At 41.0% G+C, this 27,283-nt stretch overlaps 1 protein-coding gene across 1 annotated transcript in view; it reads left to right on the top strand.

The window, feature by feature from the left end:
* Cep162 (centrosomal protein 162) overlaps positions 1 to 27,283 on the top strand; it is an 83,121-nt gene that overhangs the window by 53,541 nt on the left and 2,297 nt on the right. Inside the window, exons 19-25 of the mRNA XM_013346420.2 lie at positions 1,321 to 1,447; positions 2,647 to 2,810; positions 3,690 to 3,794; positions 7,188 to 7,400; positions 12,085 to 12,737; positions 15,068 to 15,209; positions 17,008 to 17,106. Of these exons, the coding sequence (XP_013201874.1) occupies positions 1,321 to 1,447; positions 2,647 to 2,810; positions 3,690 to 3,794; positions 7,188 to 7,400; positions 12,085 to 12,737; positions 15,068 to 15,209; positions 17,008 to 17,106 (1,503 nt within the window). The remainder of the gene's footprint in view (positions 1 to 1,320; positions 1,448 to 2,646; positions 2,811 to 3,689; positions 3,795 to 7,187; positions 7,401 to 12,084; positions 12,738 to 15,067; positions 15,210 to 17,007; positions 17,107 to 27,283) is intronic.

Below are 27,283 nucleotides of genomic sequence, written 5' to 3' on the forward strand. Positions count from 1 at the left end.
TTTTTTTTTTTTTTTTTTTTTTTTGGTTTTTCGAGACAGGGTTTCTCTGTAGCTTTGGAGCCTGTCCTGGAACTCCCTTGGTAGACCAGGCTGGTTTCAAACTCACAGAGATTCGCCTGTCTCTGCCTCCCAAGTGCTGGGATTACAGGCGTGCGCCACCACCGCCCGGCTGGGTAGGCGTGAATTTTGCAGACCAGAAGAGTGGACATAGTCCAAGTATTGACAATGGTGTGGAGCACAGGTTATTTGGGGATTCACTTAGCTTTTATTTTAATTTTTAAATTATTCTTACTTTATTTGCATGAGTGTTTTTCCTGCATGTATGTCTATATACCACACATATATCTTGTGCCTATCGAGACCAGAGAGCATCAGATCCCCTGAAACTGGAGTTACAGATTGTTGTGAGCCACTGTGTGCATACTAGGAATCAAACCAGGGTTTCCTGAAAGAACAGCCAGTGCTCCCAGCTATCGCACATCTCTTCAGCCCCTTAACCTTTATTTTATGTAATTGTAATTTGAGTTATCAAAATAATTCAGGCATGGTGATCCAGCACCTGGGAGGCAGAGGCAGGTAGATCTCTGAGTTGGAGACCAGCCTGATCTATCTAGCGAGTTCTAGGGTTGCATATGAGAATCTGCCTTTTTAAAAAAAAATCTGCTTTTAGTTAAATAGGTAATAGGTCAGGTAGTGATGAGTTTTAGTCAGAGGAAAAGCTTACATTTTCAGAGAAAGTGGCCAGGCGAGGTTTTGCCGAGGCTTCTTTTGAGCAGTCATGACAGGAAGGAGCAAGTTACCTTGCAGAGGGATACCTGGCAGACGTGGGTAGGAGTGCTCTAGAGGTAGGGGGTGTTCAGAGAGCAGTAAAGAGGCCTCTGTGGCTAGTGTGCTCAGTCACAGTCACAGCCAGGTTATATGACACTCAAAGTCGTGGTTCACTTAGGATTCACCCTAAGAGAAGAACCACCAGGGGGTTCAGCTGGAGCACTGTAACTAGACCAGCTAACTGCTACAAGAGCAGGCCTGGGGAAATGCTTAGATATAATTACAGCAGTTCAAGCAAAGGCCTTCAAAAAGAACACATTAGGATAATAGAGTGTGGATCTCCAATGCAATGGTGAGAAGACAGGAATCAGTACTAGAACCTGGGAAATTAATGGTTTAGGGGTAGAGCACTCTCTGACCCTTTTACATAAAATGTGACCTGAAATTCAGGAAATTTCACAACAGTATTTTTTGATGGGTTGAGAGGAGAGAATATCCCATGATTTTTTGTGTTTGGAAGTAGCCCACTTTTATATTCCTTCAAATATTAAGAAAGAGAAAAACCATCTGATGGAAGATATCAAAAGATTGAAGCAGGACAAACAAGCTCTTGAAGTGGACCTGGAAAAAGTGAAGAAAGAGAGAGACCAAGCCAAAGAGCAGATTGCTTATGCCGCAGGTGAGTGCGGCTGAGACTGCTCTCTTTTGGTTCCAATCATGAAGTAAATAGAAATTGAATGGTATCATTAAAATACTTATCTGTAGGTAACTTGTAATCTTTGAAAAATTTTAAATGAGTGATAAAATGATATATACTTCTTACTTTTAACTAGAACAGTTGTAACATCAAGGGAGAATCCAGCATTAATTTAATTCATAGCTTTGTGTTGAGTTGTTTAGAGGCCTGTGTCTTGGCCTGGCTGAGCTTCCTGAAGGCAGTACTGAAACATGCTTTGTCTGTTTGTTTGGTTTTGGTTTGTTTGGGTTTTGGTTTGTTTTTTTTTGTTTTTTGTTTTGTTTTTTTTTTTTGCCACATGAACACTTAACATTGCATTATTTTATAGGAATGAAAAGAAACATGGCATGGCACCCACCAGTAAACATCTGGGGAGAAAGATAAGGATAAACAGAATTTAATAGGGAGGTGGGGGTACAGACAACAAGAATTTGGAGAAAAATGGCATTGGAGTCAGGCCCAAACAGTGAGATTTGGAAGTAGAAGAACAGAGGGAGGCTTGGGTGTGTGCCTTGAGCACATTGCAGAGTAGGTGGTCAGGGCAGCAGAGTAGGTGGTCAGGGGAGCAGAGCACAGCTGCAAAGATCGAAGGACTTTGGCTTTCTGCCACAGTTAGTCTTCTATCTACAGTGCCGTCAGCTTCAGTGTAAACGCCATACAAAGAAGCCATTAACCACGTATAAGAAAACAGTGTTCCCTTCCCTTATCTCTAAAGTAGAGGAGTAAACTACTTTTCAAAAATTCAAAAATGTTTTCCATATAAATTTGTTGTGTTAACTAAAATGAGCCACTTACTAATGTATACCATTTTTACTGATTATAAACATTCCTTATTTTTATTTCTTGAACCTATTTCTCCACTGGAAACAACTCAATGTTCATAGTATGTTAGTGGGAAGCAGTCACACATTTCTAGATAGCCATGCTTGTTATGAAGTAGAAGCTTCGGATTATAAACACAATCTCTTGTCTCTATTACTAGAAGATTCAACTAGATGTACATATAGATTATTTGTTCATTCCTCTTTTTTAATAATACTTTCATTAGATAGACATTGGCTTTTTATTTAAAACATTGGAATTTTGTTGTTTCCCTGTTTTAAAAAAATACCATCAGATTATTGAGTTACTTTATTGTTTAGGTGAAAAATTATATGAAATAAAAATTTTGGAAGAAACACATAAACAAGAAGTCAGTCGTCTGCAGAAGCGGCTACAGTGGTACGCTGAGAATCAGGAGCTTCTAGATAAAGATGCAGCTCGTCTCCGAGAGGCCACTGAAGAAGCTGAGAAGCTGAAACTAGAGGTACTTTTTACAGGAGCCCTCGCACCGTGGTGTCCTCATGTCTAGCCTTGTCACTGCCCCCTTAGTCTTTGTGCTTTGTCTCCTGTACTGGAGATGCTCTGCTGTGCCGCCGCATCCCTAACTCTAGACCCCTTACTCCTAGGGTCTAGATTTATAGCTAGTTTGGGCTTTGGTTTGAGTTTAAATGACTAGTCTTTTTAGAAGGACTGTGGGTAAGTGCCAGCTGCTTATCACAGCCTGTAGGGACCATCTGGCCTGAGCCACAGGGTCTGCCTCACACCTCCTCTGCACCACTCGGTGAGTAGACTCTAGCCACACAGCTCCTCCAGACTCATTCCGCTTGCTGCCTTGTCCTTGGGTTTTCTCACGCCTCACTCCCCCTCTTCACGTCAAAACTCAGCTCCAGTTTGTACTCTTTGAGCTTCCTCCCCAGCTCTTTGTCTTTCACTGCACCCTGTTTGGTTGATAGCACTGTCTTTGTCTTTCACTCCACCCTGTTTGGTTGATAGCACTGTCTGTGTACAGTGATTTTCTTTACCACCCTGTTTGGTTGATAGCACTGTCTCTGTACAGTGATTTTCTTTACCACCCTGTTTGGTTGATAGCACTGTTTCTTTGTACAGTGATTTTCTTTACCCGTTGATTTACTTAGCTGGTCATCCATCTGTCTCTACAAGCCAAGGACCCAGATTCTCTCGTTTGCTGCCATCTTCTGCCTCCAGTACCGCACTTTGGAGACACTTGGAACAAAGGATTTGCTCAATCAGTGTCTGTAACAGAGTGAATTAGTGAATTAATGTTGTGCGGCCCCCACCTTTGGTGCTTTCCTGTTCTTGTAAATACACTTCTTACATCACCATGTTCTCCCCTTGTCAACAGATTGAAAAACTGAAAACTGAGTCCGAGAGCCCAACTACTCAGCAAAGGTTACGCTCAAAGGAAAGAGCTCTTGATGCCAAAAGAATTCAGGATCTGGAGCGGCAGGTAGGTGTCAGAGATGAATTTTTATTGAAGCACCTTTAATGTATACAGACTGAATTATTCAGGAAATCCTTAAAGTGCCAACAATAAAGTGTGTAACAGATTGCATAACCCAGGGCTCAGACCTGCAGAAGACAGAGATCTATTGATGAGAGGTCCTTCTGCTGCCCAGTGTTAGGAAGACAGAAGCAGAAATTTGAAACCTTGGGTATTGAGTTTTAATTCTTGTTTCTTGGGAGGCTGAGGCAGTAGGATCACTCAAACTCAGGAATTCAGGACAATCTCAGAAACATAGCAAAATTCTTTCTTTTTTTTTTAGATTAACCCATAATATCCTGACCAAAAATAGGTGGGAAGGGAGTATAGGAAGAAAGGTCCTAGAATCTGGATTATGTGGCTAACACTTGGGAAATGTTACGAAACAAACACCGTACACAAAGAACATTCAATTTCCCATCTGCTGGCCATCAGCCTGGATCTTGCTCATCACGTGTTCACTTCAGGGTGGCTATAGCAAAGAGACTTCATTAAACTCTTACTGTGGAGCTTCTCAAGAAGAAGAATTTTTTATTGAAGTAGCTTTTGAGGGATACAAACAATTTTCTTTTATTTTTAAAGCATTCTATGTAGCATTTATATTCATAGCTGAATATTAAAGCATGATTTTTCCAGCCTTTGAGGGAGCAGGACTTTTGTAATTGCCTGTGGGTACTTAAACAGACAGCTATTATTTCATCACAGATCCAAGACTGTGAGGTCATCACAGAGCTGAGTGGTTTTAGGAGGAAGTAAAATTCAACTTTGTTACCTTCACGGAACCTTTTCTGGTATTAAGAGGTATGACTTAGTAATTTGGCTAAAGAAAAGTCCAGGACAGAAGTGGCTTGAAGAGTGAGAAGTATTTGAAAGTGAGTGTAGTGTGGGATTGTGTTCAGGTTGTCTTCAGTTGCCCAGTGTAGAAACAGCTGTCCAGTACTGGGAAGGGATAGAGGCAAAGGAGTAAGTTCATTCTATGATCTCCTGAAGAGAGACCATGTCAAAGTGGATGTGAGGGAGGAAAGGAGTGGTAAACTTGACCTGTGTATGAGACTTCAGATCGTGGGGCTGGAGAGATGCACAGTCATTACAGCGCTTCCTGTGCAATCCTGAGGACCTGAGGTCACTCCTCGGGGCCTCCAGAAACAGTCAGCATGGCAGCATATGCCTGTCATCCCAGTTCTGGAGGGATTTACTGGGCATCTAGCCAACAAGCCCAGTCCACAAGTTCCAGACACCCATAAAATATCCTATAAAAATCTTGTCTCCTGAGACTCACCTGAAGACCAGCACTCAAGGTTGACAAGGCTTGTGTTTGCCAGTGCAGGTGTATACACACACACTTTCCTTACCTCCCCATCCCCAGGTGGGGCTCCATATTGGCCAGAAACACACTGTTTATAACAGTTGCACTCTGATTGAACAATTGTTGATTATCCATCTGAGGGTAGATCCTTGAAAAAATACTCTTTGATAATATTTTTAGTTAGGTTGCTACCTGTGCATATCTGATATGCTTACTTAATCTGTCTCCTTGAGCACTTCTTTTGTAATGATTTTATGCTTGAACATCTGCTTTACAGCCAGAATATATCACAGTATAGTTAGAATCATTTCAAGTCATGTTCTGAAATGGATCAGCTGTAAGTAAAATGTACTTTCTAAATAGAACATAAGTAAGAATGAGGCTAATTGTATGTACTTTATAAGAAAATTTAATTATCTCTTCATACTTTTATTTAATGTACTATTTCATAGTTTAATTGTCTGAGATCTTTTTAAAATTGACCTTGTATACCAGACAGACATTAACCAAAGAATAAATTTTTAACCAAAAATTAAAGAAGATACAGACAAAATTTAATTTTTTCCCACAAAAGTATTATGTATTTCATTATATGACATTTTAATATTAAAACAAATCTATTAATTTAAAATAGTTTAATCTAGTTCTCTTTTTAACATATGTGTCATGTATACCTGCCCTAATTAGTAATTCACTCTGATTACTAGGTTGTTAATACCAGAGGAAACAGCTCTGAATGCTGTTCTTGTAAAGTAAATTTGCGATATGTATCTGGATAGAGCTCAGTTGATAGTGTGCCACAAGCAGGCAGTTTTAAGAAATAGAAATGCTTACTGCTGGCTTTGCAGCTGGTATGTCCCAGAATTTCTACTGTGAGTTGTGTTGTCTGCTCATGGGTTTTTGAGCTCCAACAATTAGGAAATTTAGTCCCTTTTTAGACAAATTCATACTAAAAGCCAGCATTTATCAGTGCTAACTGTATACTGATACTCAGCAAATGCTTATCAAGATAGAAGTTAGTTGATTCTCCCTGTTTGAATCCTGGGGGTTAATATTGCTGATATCTTTGTTTTACCCATAAAGCAAGAAATTTGGATTGAGGAGACCAAGGTCCTCTAGTGAGGAGCACAGTAACCAGACCTTAACCACTGTGCTCTATTGTGTCTCAGCTTTGTATTATTGCATGCTTGTGAGATAGGGAAGTGTTGAAACAAAGACTGTTGGGTTTAATATAGTTTACAGAATGTCATGGCTGTCGTAATACCATTTTAAAATAGGTGCAGGCTCTGGCTCCTGTAATACCAAGCTGCAGTTTCTGTGCATTGAAGCACAGTACTCTCTTACAGAAAAGTCTTAAATACATCATTGGTTTGTAGACTGAATGAAGGTAGTCTTTAATGAAGACTTTAAGAAGGTCATTTTAGGAGAAGGAGACATGGCTCTGCAGTTCAGAGCACTTGCTGCTCTTGCACAGGCCCCACGTTTGATTCCCAGCACCCACACGGTAGCTCACAACAGTCTGTAACTCTCGTCTCAGGGGATTCTTCTGACCCCCATAGGCACTGCATGCACATGGTACTCAGACAGAACACCCATATATTTTTTTTTTCTTTTAAAGGATAATGTTAACTGTCCTTGGCAAGGAGGGCTGATGTCCGAGACAGACAGGTGCTTAGGGTGGTCTGTGTCTGTGGTAGTACATTGCCTGCTCTGTGCAGGTCGATACATTTTCAGCCAGTAGGTACCAGGAATGCTGTCACATGTAGGGGTCAGTGAGCAGAACAAGAGCTCTGTCCTGCAGACCAGCTATTACCAATAGAATAGCAAGGCTGAAAGTGTGCTTTAGAGTGAGTGTAAGGTCTCTAGGTTGAACAAGATAATTGGACGTTAGAGGTAATCTTTTGAAATAACTGCATTCTTGTGCCTCTGATTCAGAATGGAGGTTGGATGTCAACATCCTTGACATGACTGGTGTGGCATAATCTAAGCCTAGACATTAAACTGCTTCTTTATGTATATTTGTCAATTTACAGGTATTTAACACTTTTTCATAGGTTAAAGAAATGGAAGGAATTCTGAAGAGAAGATACCCCAACTCTTTACCTGCTTTGATTCTGGCTGCCTCCGCAGCTGGTGATTCAGTAGATAGAAATACAGTAGAGTTTATGGAAAGGAGGATAAAAAAGCTAGAAGCTGATCTGGAGGGCAAAGATGAAGATGCAAAGAAAAGCCTTCGCACCATGGAACAACAGTTTCAGAAAATGAAGGTAAGTGCTTCAAAGTAGCAGAGATGGAGTATGGGAGCAGGTCATTTCCAGCCCTCACTTTAACAAACATCTCAGAGCATCCTTGTCCGCCATTGTGATTCCATATAAAAGAAGTCTAGATCCACTGTGTCTTCTTGGGCTCTATCAGCAACTCCTTTCTGTTTCTGACAGAATAATCAAGTGCAAGATATCTTTATTTTAAAATAATTATTTTACATCCTGGTCACAGTTTTCCCTCCTCCCAGTCCATCACCTCCACCCTGCAATCCACTCCTCCGTTTCTGCTTAGGAAAGGGAAGGTCACCCGTGAGTATCAATAAAACATGGTATATCAACTTGCAGTAAGACTATGCACTTCCCCATGTATTAAGTGTGAGCAAAGCAACCCAGTATGAGGAGTAGGTTCCCAAAAGCCAGTAAAAGAGTCAGAGACAGTCCCTGTTCCCACTGTTTAGAGTCCCACAAGAGGACCAAGCTACTCAACTGTCACATATATACAGAATTACTAGGTCTGTCCCATGCAGGCTCCCTTCTTGTTACCTAGTCTCTTTGGGTCTGTGTATTATGGCATAGTTATCCTTTATTTACATCTAATACCTACTTATGAACTAGTATATACCATGCTTGTCTTTCTCAGTCTGGGTTACCTCACTCAGGATGATTTTTTTCTAGTTCCACCCATTTGCCTTGTTTTTAACAGCTGATTGAGGGACATCTATGTTGTTTCCAGCTTCTGACTATTACAAGTAAAGTTGCTGTGAACATAGTTGAGCAAGTGTTCTTGTGATATGATTGAGCTTCCTTTGGGCATATGTCCAAGAGTGGGTCTTATGGTATATTGATTACCAGTTTTCTGAGAAACCATCATACTGATCTCCAAAGTGGCTGTACAAGTTTACACTCGCACCAGCAGTGGAGAAGTGTTACCTTTGTTCCATGTCATCTTTAGACTGAGGTGTGGTTTTTGTTTTTTGGTTTTTCGAGATAGGGTTTCTCTGTAGCTTTGGAAACTGTCCTGGAACTAGCTCTTATAGACCAGGCTGGCCTCGAACTCACAGAGATCCGCCTGCCTCTGCCTCCCAAGTGCTGGGATTAAAGGCGTGTGTCACCACTGTCTAGCATCAACTGTGATTTTATTCTTAACCATTCTGAAGGTGTAAGATGGAATCTTAAAGTTGTTTTGGTTTGCATTTCCCTGATGGATAAGGATGTTGAACATCTCCTTAAATGTTTCTCAGCCATTTGAGATTCTTCACTTGAGAATTCTCTTTAGATTTGTATTCCTTTTTTAAATTGGATTATTTAGTTTGTTGAGATCTAGTTTCTTGAATTCTTTATATATTTTGAAAATCAGCACTCTGTTGAATGTGGGGTTGGTGAAGATCTTTTCCCATTCTATAGGCTGCCGCCGTTTTGTCTTATTGACAACATCCTTTATCTTACAGAAACCTTTCAATTTCATGAGGTCCCATTTTTTGTCAGTCTTAGTACCTGTGCTATTATTGGTGTTCTGTTCAGAAAGTTGTCTCCTCTGTAGGAGAAGGGCCTGCTTGTTTGTCCTGGTGCACCGAAATAATCACATGGAAACTGTATTAATTAAATCACTGCTTGGCCCATTAGCTCTAGCCTCTTATTGGCTAACTCTCACATCTTGATTTAACCCATTTCTATTGATCTGTACATCGCCACGTGGCAGTGGCTTACCAGCAAAGATTCAGCTTGTGTTACTCTGATGGCGGCTCCATGGCAAGTTTCCCCCCCCCCCCCCCTTTGCTTTCTTCCTTTCAGAATTCAGCTGCATCTTCTCTGCCTACCTAAGTTCTGCCCTATCAAGGGCCCAAATCAATGAAAGAAACACAAAGACTGAAGGACCTCCTACACCACTCCTCTGCCAAAGCATTCAAGGTTATTTCCCACTTTCTCTTCTGTCAGGTTCAGTGTATCTGGAAGGGGTCGTTGATCCCTTTGGACTTAAGTTTTGTACAGGGTGATAGACATGAGTATATTTTCACTCTTCTACATGTTGATATCCAGTTATGCCAGCACCATTTGTTGAAGATGCTTTCTTTTTTTTCATTGTAGAATTTTGGCTTATTTATCAAAACTTAGATGTTCATAGGTGTGTGGATTTATGGCTGGGTCTTTAATTCAATTCCATTGATCCACCTGTCTGTTTTTATGCCAATACCATGTGATTTTTATTACTATAGCTCTGTAGTAGAGTTTGAAATCAGGGATGGTGATGCCTCTGGAAGTTCTTTTACTGTACAAGATTGTTTGAGCTATCCTGGGTTTTTTGTTTGTTTTGTTTATCCATATGAAATTATTGTTCTTTCAAGGTCTTTAAAGAAATGTGTTGGAATTTTAATGGGGATTGAATTAAATCTGTATATTGCTTTTGGTAAGATGGCCATTTCTGCTTTCTTAATCCTGATCCATAATCACAGGAGATCTTGCTATCTTCTGACATCTTCAATTTCTTTCTTCGAAAATGTGAAGTTCTGCACAATATATCATTATGCAATCCTGTCAGTATTAGAGTCAAAGGAAAATAAGTCAGGAAAAATAGATTAAAATACCTCTTCTCTGTGTTCAGAAGCAGAGAGAAGGCACTGCCATTGTTGAAGTTCATCTAGTAGTGGGGGGTAAGGAGATGAGACAGAGGCACCCGTGTTGGAGGTGGGAGGGGTTACTAAAGAGCATCCTTGCTCAAAGTTTTTAATTCTTTAATTTTCCATTCTTTAGTGGAACAGAAATGAATCAAAATGTTCACTCTAGCTTCATTAGGTTCCTCCTGCCCCTCACACCTCCCTTCTGTGTGTGTGTGCACATACTACCCCATCCCTCTTTTAAGTGGTAGTTCTGGGGCTTTGTGTGTACTAATCAGGTGCTCTACCACTGAGCTACAGCCCAGCCCCATGTACATCCACGTTTGTTGATACCCCTTAAAAAATTTCTGTGTGATCACATTAAATATCCAGACTAGATATTTAATAACTATTTAATCAATTAGCTACTAATTATAAATACTAGAAGATCAAGTGTCGCCCTTCCCATATGTGCTTAAGTACATTCCTACTACCACACAAACATTTGACTAAATGATTATAATTACTGTTAACAGTTCACTGAACAAGGGGGACTCTAAAGCATGAACTCTAGCCTACTACCATGTTTCTGTGTCTATAAATCTACCTACACTAATTTTCCTCCTCTTACAATTCCCTACCACCTTTCCCCCTCCCCTTCCTCACATTACCTACCACTTGCTCCTTTCAGTTCTAATTTTCAATAGACACTAATATTCAGTAACCTTTGTCTATCCCCCTTCTACTCCTAGGTAACCCTGTGTCTACTTACCCCATTTGTTTTCTTTTTTTATTGTTTTCATTGAGCTATAGATTTTTCTCTGCTTCCCTCCCTCTCCCTTCCCCTTCTGCCCTTTCTCATGGTCCCCATGCTCCCAATTTATTCAGGAAATCTTGTCTTTTTCTACTTCTTGTAAAGATTAGATCCATGTATGTTTCTCTTAGGATTCTCTTTGTTGTCTAGGTTCTCTGGGATTGTGAATTGTAGGCTGGTTTTTTTTTTGTTGTTTTTTGTTTTTGTTTTTGTTTTTTTTTTTGCTTTATGTCTAAAAGCCACTTACGAGTGAGTACATATGATCTTTGTCTTTCTGGTTCTACTTACCCCGTTTTTTTACTCAGCCTTGAAGATCAAATGTAAATGTGATGTCTCAGTGCAATCTTCCCAACTTCCTTGGGTCTCCAGGCATCAGCACTGCCTTATCCCCTGTACTATGTGTCTTTACTGCAAGTGTCCTAAAACATGGCGGCTGTCGTGTTGCTCTCCTCCTCTAGACCGTTATCTATTTGAAAACACAGCTAAAGATCATTAGAACCAAGCACGATACTTGGTTGTAGCTCAGTAAATGCTCATAAATGAGCAAACATTGGTACCTGACTCGAAATAGAATAAAGTCTTTATTCTGTATATTTCATTTTGCACTAAAGGTCCAATATAAAAATTCTAAGCTGTTGCACTCCCTGTTTTGAAAATGTACTGTTCTCTAGAGTTGGAAGCAAGAGGATGGATCACAGGTTCAAGGCCAGCAAGACCCTCTTTTTAAAAAACCAACGCAAATAGAAAATGTACTGTTTCTCAATGTACTTCAGTACCTCCAGTTGCTTTGCATGTTTATCCTCAGGGTATAACAGCTTGCATGGAGAAGCAAAATTATAGGCTAACATTAATTTAATTAGTTTAACAGTATAAAGTATCAATACTATTATTTTATTAAGCCTCAACTATTTTCTTTTTGAGACAGAGCCTCATATATATCAGGCTGCCCTTAAGCTCACTGTGTAGCCCCAGTAGATAATAAACTCCTGACCCTCCTGCCTCGGGGGTTGCAGGCATGTGGCACTATGCCCAGCTCTTAAACTTAAATTTTAACACCTGAGGGCTGAGTCAGCACATGTTACCTACTGAATCAATGTTTAAATGATATAGTTACACCTTTCAGAGACTAAAATCAATACATCTGATTTGCAAAGAAAGCTGAAGACATAAGAATATATGAGTGTTTGGACAGAGGACTTGTGTGGACACAACAAAATGCACAGTTTCTGTATGTAATGGCATGTTTAACAGGGTTTTGATAGGACCTGAATTCTCTCCTCAGATCCAATATGAACAGCGGCTGGAGGAGCAGGAGCAGCTGCTTGCACACAGACTAAAGGAAGCTCCGCAGAACCAGCTCAACAGTTCATCCAGACTGAAGGCACTTGAGACAGAACTTGGGGAAATAAAGGAAGCCCATCAAGTCACTGTAAAAAAGCTAGAAGACGAAATTGATGTTCTTAAACATCAAAATGCTGAGTTAGAACACAAGAAGAATGGCAAAGAGGATCAGGACCTCCAGTCTATAGAATTCCAGGTAGAGCAGGCACATGCTAAAGCAAAACTGGCAAGACTCAATGAAGAACTGGCAGCAAAGGGGAGAGAGATACAAGACCTTTCAAAAACTGTTGAGAGGCTCCAGAAGGAGAGAAGAATGATGCTGTCTAGGCAGAGCCCCAGGAGCAGAGAGGAAATGTCTGCCAAACGGCTGAAGAAAGAGGCTTTGCACCCAGATCGAGGGAATGCACATTCCTTCCCTGGAACCCTAGATGCCAAACTGTACCACCCACACACCTTTACCGACTCCCATGTTTCAGAGGTTTTACAAGAAAACTACAGTTTGAAGAAAGAAGTAGAGGGGTTGATTCTAGAGAGAAGTAAGCTGAAGATGGACTCTGAAGCAGCAGTACAGCAATTTGAAAACTCCATGAAAAGGTAAAAGGTTAAACTTCATAAATATATGGGAACGCAGTTTAATTATAAGGCATATTTTCTCTGTAATATCTTGGCTTTGAAACGCATTCATACATTTTAAGAAACTATAGTTGATCGACTGCTAGAATGCTTGCCTAGTGTACATGGAATCCTGTGTTTGATCCCCAAAACCACAGAAACGGTGTGTGGGCAGCATCCACATCCTCCTAACACTCAAACACTTGGTAAAAGCTGTAGGATCATAAAGGTCATTCTTGGCTACATAGCAAGTTACATGTGACTGGTCTTAAAAAATAGTATTTATTATATTATGTGTACGTAGTGAAATGTGTGAAGATAAAGGATTTTCAGTGTAGGAGCCTCTACCTGATGAAGCACCAGATTCTGATGAACTGAAACCTCCGTGCCAATCCAAGCCATGTCTTTGGGGTGACTGGCAAGTTTCCTCTCTTTACTCATAAATTAGTTCTCCCTCCCCCTGAGGCTCCCATTCCTACCCATGATTGCTAACTGGTAATCCCAACTGCCAGTCAGTTTTATCTCCTCTATTGCTTGAGTTCATTGTCTATAGGACACTGCCTATCTCTGTTCCCACCCATACCACCCTCCTTTCTGTACCTAACAGGACATCATACTTCCCACCCTGTCATTCTTCATTTCTTTCTCTCCCAGTCATCTTGGTGTGTGTGTATTTAAATGTTCTCATTGTTATTGGATCATTATGTCTTTTAGTAACTACCAACTTCCTTAACTATCAATACTAAAGTTCTCAGCCTCTTTTCAAATTCTGTGGCTACTCTCATATTAATCTCTGTGCCTAACTGCCATGTTTCTTTGTGCTTCTTGCTCAGTTGTGTTTGAAGTTCTGCTTCTTTCACAAAAAATTTCTTGGCCCATCTCAGAAAATTGCTTGCTTCCACCCACAACACCTCCATAAGCATTAATCATCACCAGCCTTGTAGCTCCCAAAGAGCAGAGAGAAGATCGCACTGCTTTTGCATGCCCTTGCCTGCAATTACCTGATTTCACTCAACAGGATGAGCATGGCAGTAGCACCCACAATGCTTATTTTATTTTTTGATTGACAGCAGTGCTGGCAATTAAATCATCATGGCAGCACCATATTGAAATTGGTTTCTCCAGTACTGAATCTAGTTGTTATCTTTCCTAGAAACAACTTAAAACTCAGGTTTGTAGTTTCAGGTTTCTTGCAGGAAATTTTTCTTTAAGTTTTTGCTAGTGTTGTTAGTCTATTTCTCTCATGTTAAGAGTTTTCCTTGTCCCAGATTGAGGCTGTTCTTTACTATCACATGTACCTTCCAAATGAAGCAAATAATTCTGAGAATTACCATAAAATTATTATATTCTCATAACATGCAACTATCCCAGTAATCATTTGCATGCCCAAATATTGATGAGCTGCCAATGAAAACCATTGAAGATTTTATGGACTGTGGCTATCCAAACAAGAACCCAAATGAGCAATCTGAGTATACCTTTAAAAACAGTGACTAAACATTTGCTTGAAATCCAGGGAGGTGCATTGAAGCGTCCGAGTCCCTTGGAGAATACAGCTTCAGATAGAGGAGAGTGAAAGGCCCACATTTTAAACTCTATTTGTGCTTGACTTGATCTCAGGCTAGACAGTTTGCAGATCTGCACCCTTGGCAGTACTCTTACAAAGCCTGGGACATGCTAGCCTGTGAGTGACTGGAAGAGCTCACCACATGCTGCTGCACACACTGGACATGCAGCCAGGAGTAGCTGCCCTCTGCTGCATTCGCTTCCAGGTCTTGATGTAGTAATATGAGCGGTGGGGCTGCGTCCCCAGCACCCCGCTGCCTGTCTAGCTTATGCCCCGAAATAATTACACGGACACTGTATTCATTTAATCACTGCTTGGCCATTTCTATCTAGCCTCTTCTAGGCTAACTCTCGCACCTGGACTAGCCCATCTCTAATAATCTGCTGTAGCCCACAAGGTGGCTTACCAGGGAGATTCTAGCCTACCTCCATCCTGGGTCGGAGCTTCATCACATGTGCCTCAGAGAGCAGAGCTCTCGCCTCTGCCCGCAAAAGTGGAGCATCGTGTCTCTCTGAGGCGTCTGCCCCCGAGAGGAGAGCTGTCGAGTCTGATCTCACTTCCTCTTCCTCCCAGCATTCTGTTCTGTTTACTCCTCCCCTCCCACCTATGTTTTAACCTATCAGGGCAAGCAGCTTCTTTATTTAATTAACCAATGACCTTCCTCCATCATCTTGACTCCTGTCTGGGCCTCCTGAGTTAGAGGTGTGAGAGTCACTTCACATGTTCTCTTGTGTTTCTCCCACAGGGTCAAGGATGACACTGCGGCACACATTGCATCCCTCAAGGCGGCTCATCAGAGGGAAATAGAGAAACTCCTTTGCCAGAATGCAGTAGAAAATTCCTCTTCCAAAGTAGCTGAACTGACTCGCAAAATCACAACTCAAGAGGTAGCTGGTCCTTCTCAAACATCACTAATGTATTTTTAAGACTATTGATAGAAGCCGGGCGATGGTGGCGCACGCCTTTAATCCCAGCACTCGGGAGGCAGAGGCAGGCGGATCTCTGTGAGTTTGAGACCAGCCTGGTCTACAGAGCTAGTTCCAGGACAGGCTCCAAAGCCACAGAGAAACCCTGTCTTGAAAAACCAAAAAAAAAAAAAAAAGACTATTGATAGAACAGGAGTTAATTTGGAAATGTTTTAACTTCATTTTTTTCAGGTTGGTGATACAAATGGAAAATAATTATTGACTTAATTTTTATAGTACAGAGGGGATTATCATTATCATATTTTTAACATTTACCTTAAAATTATATACTATAAATGTTTGTACAGACCTGTCCCTACACTTCTCAGCTGTTCCTCTACATAGACTGTCACAGACAGCTGTCTATGTCTAGCTGAGTGGACTTTATCACTTGAACTTGCGTATGTTGACCTCCCTCCCTCCACTGCAAGTCCCAAATGATCAGTGCTTATCCTCGTGCATTCTTCCTGCTTGTTACTTTTCATTGTGGAGCAACTAAAGGCTCCAGATGGTGACGGTGAGGCACTAGGGCTAAAGTAGTGAACAGAGACACACAGCTCCAGCCATGGGAAACACAGCCTTCCAACAGCTGTGATGGGCAGTGCTGGCAACCCATCAGCATTTCCTTCAATCAGTGGCTTCCCTCTTGGGTAACAGGTACATCCACTCAGACTATCTGAACATAACTCCCCTGTGGCCATTTTCTGTACTGTTAGGATGAAAATAACTTTTGTTAAAAATGCAAAACATAAGCAGTGCTAAATGAAGCTGAGTGTTTATTTTGCTCCTCATCCTTCCTGGAGGTTTTTGCTTTGATAAGACAAGCTTAAGGAGAGGCTTCAAGAAGCTACTACCATTGCCCTTCTGTAATATATTACCAGTAGAATTACAGACAAAGCCTTAGTTGGGAAAACTTAAAGAGGGGTGGGTTATTAAATATTTTTAAATCATTGTAAATTACCAGATGTAAAAATGTTATACTTTTTGAGAAATGCCCTATTACAAAGAGGTACATGTTGAAACGTAGGGGATGAGATGTAAGGAACTCAGTACAGTTCCTATAATATAGTTACACGTATCTTAAATGCTTTTCTAAAGTATTCTTCAGGTTATCACCTGACCTAGCCCTGCAGATCCTTCTAGGTGTCAGAAGGCATTGCACCATGTGATTTGCAGGGATAATCTGGGACAGTGAGAGGGCAGTGTTCTTCTAAAACCATAGTAACTCAGATAATGTGTTTTCCCCAGATGATAAATGTAATAGATTTCCATGGCAGTCATTGCCGCCAGCTCTGTAGAACAGTGAAGGTGTTGCAGAGAAGAGAGCCAGGCATTCCACACGTCCTTGGGATGTCTGATGGAAATCTGTTCATGGTTTCCATTCCTTTGTCTAAAATTATGGTGTGGCATTTTTAGTTCAGAGATTATGACTGTTATCTTTATTTAATAACCTAACATCCTTCTTAATCACAAAGTATAAAGATAATACTGCCCACTTCCAAACTTAGACTTTGCAGAGGTTTACATCTAAAGGCTTTTTCAGTCTTGAGTTGGGTTATATTGTCTACATAATATTCAAGGGGGAGCCTTGTTAACCAAACTCATCTCCCACCCAAGTCCTGACCAGGCCCAACCCTGCTCAGCACCCAGGACAAGACAAGGTTGGGCACATCCACGGATGTGTAGCTGTCGACTAACCGTACTTGTCCTATTTCCCTAGGTACTTATAAAACATTTCCAAAGTCAAGTTACTGAGCTTCAAGGTAAACAAGAATCCCTTGCAGTTTCTCAGGTTCGAGAGGAAATCCTACAGAACCAGGTAAGAATGTAAGAAATAACCAAAACATTGGACTAAATAAGTTTTTCTTAGGTATTTCAATTATGTTAATATTTATGTATAGATTTTTTCAAACAGATGCAAATACTAGCATAACCTAGAAGTCTGTCACATATAGAAAAATCAGTAGTAACTTAATGTATCAGTCTAGAAATCTGTTTTACAATCAGCATTCATATCTCTCTAACTGGTAAGTCTTGTAGTTTGTGTTTAGTACAGGCTTCCTGGGCATAACTGCTCAAGATCCAAAGTCCCCTCCCAAAATGGCTGAGACATCACAGACATCTGGGCAGTAACATACTACACTGTTGGTGAGAATGGTATTAATGGAGACATTGTTTCAAGTTACTGTGGAATGTAGGCCACTCCAGTCAGATCATACCTGTAGATACAGTCACAGCTATTCCTGGTTGGCAGCACTATCCAACAAAGACAGAGAAGCCAAGTCCCCTGATGGACCCAAAGCCAGCAGCTAGAAGGGACGCTACTTGGTGGTCTAACCCCAGTCCCTCTAGTAAACTGCTTGACACAAGCTAGCATTTATACCCCTATAGCTAGCAGAAACTAGTGTTCTCACTAGTCACAAAAGCCAAGCTGTCAGAACAGAGAAAAGAGGGAGGAATGTGTCCATTTGTAAAAAGTGTTAACCCCACAGTCCTTTATCCTGGCTTGAACAGTAAGACTTACAAGACCTGGTATGTGCTCTACTTGTGAGTCTCTTCCAGCACATGGCAAAAAGACAGTGAGTACAGTGGCCTCTCTGGGAGTCTCAAGGTCCACAGCTGATAACCACATGCAACTAAATCTATGGAAGACACTTATCAAGAGCTGAGTTTGTTTCCTGCTCATATTCAGAATTTGTAAAGGAAGGGCCAGGGAAAGATGAACCTTCCTCTCCCTCTCTCTCTTGTGGGAAGCAAGTCATGTGGCTCATGCCTATGATCTTAGCATCCTGTAGACTGAGGCATGAGTTTGAGACCAGCCCAGGCTACAGAGTGAAAGCCAGAGAGAGAAGAAAGCAGATGTGGGGAAACTGGCATTAGTGAGAATTCTGTTATACTGGCTACTGCCAGTTTCCTAGGATCCCATCCCTAGGTTCCGGGAAGGGTTTTCCAGAGAGCCCTGTCTAAGTCTCTAGAAACTGATGTTTCAAAGAAAATGATGCTACTCAGCCCTGAGTTCTCAGTTGGGACAGTCTCCTGTACTGAGCAACAGATTAATTAGATTTGAAGAAAGCAGACGAGCTGACTGGCACTCACAGTGCTCACCAAGCAGGAGAAAACTCAGTAGAAAGTGACGATGCAGTGACTTGGAGCTCTGCCTTCAGCAAAGAAGAGGAAACCTGTGTGGACCCAGTAGGACACTGGAAAGCCAGAGTTCCAAAGGTGGGAACTGTGGGAAGGAATAAATGGGAGAAAACTTTCAGAGTGAGATTTGATTTTAGATTCATCTGGTGTCTTCTTCGCTGTGCTGATAGGAGCTAAACTGTTGCCAGTAAAGGACTGTATCCTGCCTTAGTCAGAAGAGGACTCATAGGAAGCTTTTCCTTTTTGTTATGTCATAGTTATCATCTACTGAAAAACATATCAAAGAAATAGTCATGCTGTGTCACCAGCAGCAATATCATCAGACACAGGCTCCTCCGGAAAACCACCACTGCTCATCAGCCTAAGAGCCATCCCATTGATTCTAGAAAGATGTGTGTGTGTGTGTGTGTGTCTGTGTGTGTGTGTGTGTGTGTGTGTGTGCGCGCGCGCTAGCTTACATTTCAGCACTCAAGATGCACACAGAACCTTTTTAGCCTTAATCAAGGTCCATGTTAACCCAAGTTATAGTCTTGTTAAAAGCAAACCTTAGATTTGATAATTAATCAAAAACCATTGTTAATTCAAACATTCAAGAACATTATGCCAGTATCTGATGAGGGCCTTTATACTGCATCATCCCATGGTAGAGGGTAGAGGGGTAGGAAAGAGCCAAGCTTGCTTCTCTAACAGCCTCTTTCCAGAATAGCTCACTCGCTCCTCCAGTGACAACTTCAGTCCTAGCTTGGGAGGATGCACTGGAAGCCAAACAGCTGCAGTGTGTGTTGAAGCCTTGTCCCTTTACGACTGTGTGAGCCACTATCTGCCAAATAGAGATGAGCGCCTAGTCTGGGTACCTGCTGCTTAATGCGGGGTTCATTTACAGGAGCTGCGTTAACGCGGCTGATAGAGTCCTACCACTGACGGACACTGGCTGCTCCTGGAGATCTCAATTAGAAGGGAAAACTCTTCCCACTCCTGACCTCCAGGAACTAGTAGTCTGTTTTTCTGAAGCTGAACTGTTGCCATGATAAACTGGGCAGTGACAGAGCCCTGTTCTCAGGAGTCTGTGAGCTGTTACCCAGCATCTGAAAGCAGCTGATTGGTCTATTTTACTTTGTGTTCTAGTTCCCTGTCACTTTGTATAGCCACAAATGAAGGTGCACTAACAGTGGTGAGTTCTGTTAGATCTTTTGTTTATGCATTTTTATAAGGACCATCAGAAAGCTGTGACTTAGAAGTTTTCAAAATTTAGTTAAAGCAAATACCCTCAATGTCCTTGGGAATTTACTTCTCTCTTACTGTGCTAATGCTGGGAAGGACTTTTCTGTAGACTGCATGTTTGTCCAAACCTTTTTATCTAAAATGTTCTAAATCACACAGCTCTTTAAGGTTACACCTGCTGCAAAGGGTGCAGATTTTTTAGTCAACCTCTGCTATGTTGCCAACCAGTCTTTGCAAACTCTGGCACGTATTAGCTTCTGTCTTGGGATTTATGATTCCTTTCACAAAACGGTTCATTTTTCACAAATTAGTAGTCATTACAAATTTTCAGTAGTTACTTTCCTTGCACCCTGTAGTTGTAGAGAAAGGATTTGAATCTCTATCCAGACTTCCTAAAGACAGATGCAGGGCCGATTACAAATGTCATCATTGAGAAAAAGTCTATAGTCATTTCATAGAAACCAAGCTGGGCATGGTGATGTGTGCTCGCAATCCCTCATAGAAGCCACACTCGGTGTAATGATGGCATGAGTGTAACCCCAGTACTTGGGATTCTCCGTCTGAGCTGCACAAACTCCAAGCTAGCCTGTACTACATTTGAAACCCTGTCTGATTAAAAGAACAAAAGGAAAAAGAAATCAGTTAAGGCCAGCATCTGACTTGAGCCTGGGGACTCTCATGGCCCATGATTTAAAAAAAAAAAAAAAAAAGATAAATCTTGTTGTGGTTACTGTAACTTAAATTAGATATTCTGGAGGCAGTTGTGTCTTCCTGAGCAGGCAGTGGGATATGGTGGGGTTTATGGTAAGATCTGTATGTAAATCCTTAACTGTGTCATTCGCTTTCCATCACTGTCGCAGTACCTGAGACAGCCAGCTAAGAAGGAGAAAAGTTAGTATTGAAGTCTCATCCAGGAGTAGTTGGCCCAGATGCCTAGAGCAGGATGAAGTCCACACATCATGGGGGACCATATGTCAGAGCAGAGCTACTTACCTTGTGACTAGGAAAATCAGAAAGAAAGGAAGGGCCCAGAATCACCCAATCCCCTGCCAAGGCATAACCTCCCAGTAACCTAAAGACTTCTCACTAGATCCCATCTCTTAACATTAGATTTCAGGATGACTAATGGGGACACTCTACCTGCATAGTGGCCACCAAAGAATCATTTGACAAAGGGAAACTTTGTGTTTCAAGAAGAGAGATTGGTCTAGACTGGGAAGTGGGCACTCCCTAAACAGCATTGGAGTTGGAAGGCAACTTAGAGAACAAAGAAAAGTACAGGTGCAAGCCTTGTTTCCTGGCCATGGAGGAGGGGAGGGGGAGTTGCTAGAAGAGATAGATGGGAAAACACCTGTGACTTCCGTGATAGCTGCAGACTGTCGGTCCTCACTAGAGAAGATGCCCATGGTCTTCTCAGGTACTCAGTGTGTTTTGGGTAGCTGGCTAATCTAAGAATAACTGTTCTGCTCCCAGTCGGGACCCCTGCAACTCAAGAGGCTAACCTGTTACACATCAGCCACTGCTAGATAACACCCTAGGTGTCTAAACAACAGATGGATCCTGGTGTCTGCAGCTGTGGCTTCTCCGTGTCCTGCAGATCCATGACAAAGGCTGCCTTTGCCTTGCCCCATGGGAACAGGAAAAGCTCTTTCCCATAACCCATGGCCCCAAAGCCTTGGGATTGCTACTGATAATTTAGAAATTACTGATAAATACTGATAATTTAGAAATTATCTGATAAATACTGATAATTTAGAAAATCAGCACCTTTGCCTGATGCTGAGGAACTGAGGAAGATTCCAGCTGTGTCTCATGGCTCCAGGAATGCTACCACCAAAGTCTACCACCTGTTACCAGAACTAAGGAAGATCTCCCTAATAACTGCCGCCCAACAGTGGAGCTGGTGGTACAAAAAGTTCCACTGTCACCCCACTATGTCCCCTCACACCCAGGGGACATTTCCATCCATGTCATATAATTGCAAGAATGTAACCGTTCACCGCAACAGCACCAGCACTCACCCCACAGCTGCTGATGGGAAAGCTAAGTGTTCACTCCTGCCTATTCCTCTGGACCTGACAGCGTTCCCATCCGGGTCCCATAACTTAGGAATGTGACTGCCAACAAAAGCGCCAGCTCCACCAGCACTTTTCTCCATGTGACCTGAGAACATCCCTTCCATGTTGTGCAGCTCCAGGACCATAAACAACACAGCCACAATCCCTCAACAAATGCCCATCCACAGAACTCAGAAACAGTTCCTCCAAACTCAGAGTGCCAAACACCCCAGCGCTGGGCTCATGTGTCACTTCAGACCTGGGGAATATCCATCCAGGTCCAGCAGCTGCCAGTGCCACAAGCCTCAAAACTTTGTCATTGCCCCACGAGACCTAAGGAAAGTTCCCTTTGTATCGCATCACCTCAGTTCTGTGTTACTAGTGCAGTAACCTCAGCATCACTTACTTTCATCCCTCAGTGCCTGAATCTGATGGCTGATCTTCAGTGTGAGCTGACTGGATTTGGAGGCACACTGTAGGCCTGCCTATCTGGGGAGATGTTTTTAGAGAGGCATAACTCCCACCCTAAACATGGGCAGCACATGGGCTGAGGTCTTTAAGCTCATCTACAACAGCAACTAAGGCAACTACCCCTACTGATACTTTATATCGCATCTGACTGGAGAAAAAAAAACTTCCTTATAAAATCTATACCCCAAAACTCAGAGAAACAACCACAATGGGTATAGAAGCATCAATGACAGAGTATAAGAGGCATGAAATAGTATACCTAAAGAAACATAATTCTCCAGTACCCCATTTGGAGGGAAACTTATGAAATGCCTGAAAAAAAGTTAAACTAATGATTCTAAGGAAATTCATGCAAAAGAATATAAGAAACCAGAACAAAGAAATAAGAACAATTCCAAATATGAATGAAAAATTTACCAAAGAAGTAGTAATTATAAATGAAAGGGGGAAGTCTGTGAAACTAGTGGGGCACCACAAAGTGAGCCAATGTTTGCATGGTGAGAGTTGTAGAAGAAAAAGACAAAGGCATTAAAAATTTGACAAAATATTCAACTGTGTCCCAAATCTTCCAAGAAAATGGACATTCCAATACCAGAAGTTCAAAGAACCCCAGCTAGATTCAACAACAGAGACCTTCACCGGGCCATATTACAGTCATGTACTAAAAGTGCAAAACAGGAAATGCTAAAATTCTGAATTCTCCAAGAGGAAAGCTTCAAGTTATATTTAAAATAAGGCTTAGTACATAGAGTCCATGATAAACTCTTATAGAAAGAGAATAGAATGATATATTCAAATTGCTGGAAAAAAATTCTATACTCAGCAAAGCTACCTTTAGAATAGAAGAAAACCCATTTTTCTTAGATAAGCAGAAACTTGAAGGGATTCATCACCACCAGAACAGGCCTATCAAGAAATGCTTAATATTCTACACTAAAAAGAATAATAATCATAGTACTTACAAAACTTACTAGAAAAACATACCTAAAAGAGAATCAGACTAAACCACTAAGGTAAATAATTAGAGGTAGAAAGGAACAGAATACACAAAGCAGTTAACAAAATGACAGGAGGAAGTTGGTACCTGTAATTAATAATCTTCACTTTACGTAAATGGAATAGATTCACTAATCAAAAGACACAGACTGACAAAATGGACTTTTGTGGGGTGGGGGGGTAGCACTCGTGCTGCCAACAAAGCATTTATTTTACCAATAAAAGATGCATACACACACACACAAATGTAAAATGAAGAACTTGGAAATGATATACAAATGAAAACTAGAAGCAAACAAGACTAGCTGTGCTTTATCATAAAGCACTTTAAGTCAGTAACTGAAGAGAGACCAAGGGGTCATTGCATGGTGATAGAGCAGCCTGGCTTACCAGTTGTAAAGGTTTAGGTACTCAGCACAGTATCAACTCCAAAGGGACAGACTCCAATACTGACACGTCATGTAAGCAGAAGACCAGCAAAGAAACATGAACTGAAATGCCGAGAAGCAAAGTCATCTCTTCCAATAACAGAATATTCTTCAAGGTAGATCATGCATTAGGCCACAAGTCAAATCTCAATATTTTCAATAACTATAATCTTACTGTATATCCTTAGACAACAGACAGGATAAAACTGTATGTCAACAAAAAGAACAACGGGAAATACGCAAAATGTAGGAAATGAACAACCCTCTCCCAAACGGCACATTGGAAAGTGAAGAAGTTAAAGCAGAAATCAAAAACTCAGACTTGAACAGGAAAGCGAAAGGACAATATGAAAGTCTGCAGCCGCAGCAGCAGCACTGAGCAGAGCTTTTGTAGCAGCAGGTGTTCACATCAGAAGAGAGCATGCAAACCCAAGCCGGAAGATCAGAGTCTGTGCTTGTAAGAGAGCAAAACCAAGACAAAAGATTCAGAAGTGCTTGCTTGGCAAGACACAAAATTGACAAACCTTTAATTAGACTAATCAAGAAAAATAATAGCCAAAGACCAAAAGGTAGACATTTTTACTGCTCTGACTCAGTAATAAAGGATCATAAGAAATGGTTATGCGTAATTATATGGGAAACTGGTAAGCCCAAAAGAAATGGGTAAAATCCCACATACACACTTAGCAAAACTGAATCAAGAAGTATGACATATAAGTAGAACAAGTGGTAAAACGACTGGAGCAATAATTTATTCTACTGTCTAAAATCAGAACTCAGTGACCCAGATTTCTACAAAAGCTTTATAGAGAAAATTATTCCAGTTCTTTTTAAAATAATCCAAGAAACTAAAATGAAAAGATCTCTGCTAAACTTGTTAGAGACCACCATTACCCTGATACCAAACAAATAACAAAATATGAAACTGTAGACCTGTATCTGCACTGAATGCAGATTCTCAACAAAATGCTGACAAACTGAATTCAAGAGCGCATCACAGTGCTCATTCAGTGATCAGCTGAAAACTTCTACCAGAGATGCAAAAATGGTTAGGCTTGATTCAAAACAGTAAACGTGATCAAATACCCCACAGAACAGGATTACCCTTAAGGTCTAGAACAACAAAGCAAAAAAAAAAAAAACCAAACAAACAAACATAGCCACTGTCACTACTACTCTTGTTTAGTACTATGATCCTGGCAAAAGAAACAGAAGGCATCCACATTGAAAAAGAAGAAGGTAAATTATTTATATTTGCAAATTTGGGGGCATTATATGTTGAAAACTCTAAATTCTCCATTTTTAAAAAAGTAGTTAAGTGATTTAAAAGAATTCAGAAAAATTTCAGGACTCAAAAATCAGCATACAGGGATTGAGGGACTGGAGTTAAGAGCATTGGCTGCTCTTCCAGACCTGAGTTCAAATCCCAGCACCCACATGATGGCTTACAAGTATTTGTTACTCCACCTCTGCTGATACAATCTGCATGAAATCCCTCTTTATTAAAATAACTATTAACTATTAAGATAACTGAGTCTTCTATTGATACTATTAAATACCTTCTGAACATGAATTTAGTGGTCAGCATATTATTTTATACTAGTGTTAGATGTTAGAAACTAGAAGCTGTAAAATCAGCTGTAGTCCCACTACCCCAAATATATTCTGCTATGTCTTTTCCTGTTCACACAGGGGTGCAAACACTGTGTAGGTGTAGTCATTTGTGTGTGGTTGCATATGATTTTTAAACATTTAAAAGTCTTACCTAAAATGTTTATTGAGATAGATTTTTCTGTTGGTGTATAGCTCCATTAGCTGTTTAACAAGATTGACAATAGTAGAAACAAGTATGGAAGTTTGGTCTGAATGCTAAGGACATGGATTAGTTTATCTGATTCTAAACATATCCAAGGAGTGGGTACTGTTTTTCCCATTATAAAGGTGAAATTTATATCAAGAAAATGAAATAACTTTACCATTGTTACTGACCAGCATACAGAAAGAAATGCTAGCATTGGACCCATCAGTAGTAGAAAAACCTAGGTTCTAGAAATACTGAGGACAAAGTAGTCAGCAAGTCCTGCTCTGTGACCCTTACATTTTGTGGAATAACAGAGTAAACAAACGTAAATATAATTAGATGCTGGTATCTATAAAGTTCTTAGCACTAACTCACTGCAGTTTGTTCACTAAGACCTCTTGAAAACTCAAGCCAGCGGCGTCCTCCTTTAGATCCTGCCACCCACCTCTTAGGAGTTCTCCCCACCCTACAGATCCTTGGCCATGTTAGAATTCTCACTTACTTGCTGGCTTCAAAAGGCCAGGACTGCACTGTGGGTGTTCACACAAGACAGCAATAACTTAGAATGACAAAATCATTTTCCCACCATGAAAACTTTATGAGGAACTGGTGGTGTAGTTCAGAGATCTAGTATACAGCAGTGTACATGAAACCCCTGACTCATTCCTCAGAACTCACTTCCAAAAATAAGTTTACAAAAATCAAAATATTTGACCATTCATTCTGTATATGATTATGACTCCATCAGCTTTTTGTTCTGTCACCATGCCTGGGTTTTTTTTTTTCCTAAATAACTTTTAGTAATCATTGCATAGTGTATACCATCTTCATCTTGATGCCCAGCAATTAGGCTCTCCCCGTGCTTTCTGCAAACCACCCCAGCTCAAGACAGCATGTTTCTGTGGCGACTGTGATACCAGCAGGATGTTTCTCATTTAAAATAGTTTGATTGCCTCTGATTGAATATGCTTTTGTATTCACTTTCCCCTACTAATTCAGGTAAGATTGAGAAAGTGGCATTGTAACTATTAGATAGTGGGTATTTTATATAAAACATGATTGAGTGTGGTAATGTATCTTCATTTTATCCATCTTCATTATTATTGCCTTTGATACAGCAATTGGTGGAATCAGATCTCTGGTAGAATGACTCACTATATGATAGAAAATGCAGTTAGTCGCTTCACTGAGTCTAAGATGAAAGTCTCCCAACCCCTCCATTTTGCTGCCAGTTCTGTAAAAATAGCTCCCTTTCCCTGTGCTGAGAAGACAGACGCTGCAGTGCTAGCCCGTGAGGGCAGAGACTGTGCATCATCTCTCTGCATCCCGTGAGGGCAGAGACTGTGCATCATCTCTCTGCATCCCGTGAGGGCAGAGACTGTGCCTTTCAGCTCTCTGCATCCTGGGCTCCCAAAGAGCAGTCACCCAGGAAAGACATCTTTCCCTCCGCCTTCCCCACCCTGGCTCTGCTCCGTTCTCCTCTGCCCAGCAGCCTTTATCTGTGGAGCAAATTACTAAAGTTCTAAGTCATATAGGGGTCACTGGAGAATTTCAAATGAAATGAGTTCTTTCTGTGCACTGAACACTCAGTGCTGCATGACTGAGCTGTACTTCGAATTCTAAAAACAGTTACTAACACCTTGAAGCCGAAGAAAGCACCCACCTCACTTGGACCCCAAAATAGTCATGGGAGGAAGGTGGTCCGGACATCTGGAACCAATTAGAATGTGAGGTCAGCCCCGCTAGAGTGATTCTTTACTTCTTAGACGGAAGAATGGAAGCTGTTAATTTCTAGATGAATCCAAGGTGCCATTTGAGAAATTTTATACAAATATTCTTTTTTTTTTTTTTTTTTTGGTTTTTTTTTTTTTTTTTTTT

Source organism: Microtus ochrogaster, chromosome 5 (assembly GCF_000317375.1).
Source record: "Microtus ochrogaster isolate Prairie Vole_2 chromosome 5, MicOch1.0, whole genome shotgun sequence".
NCBI lineage: Eukaryota > Metazoa > Chordata > Mammalia > Rodentia > Cricetidae > Microtus > Microtus ochrogaster.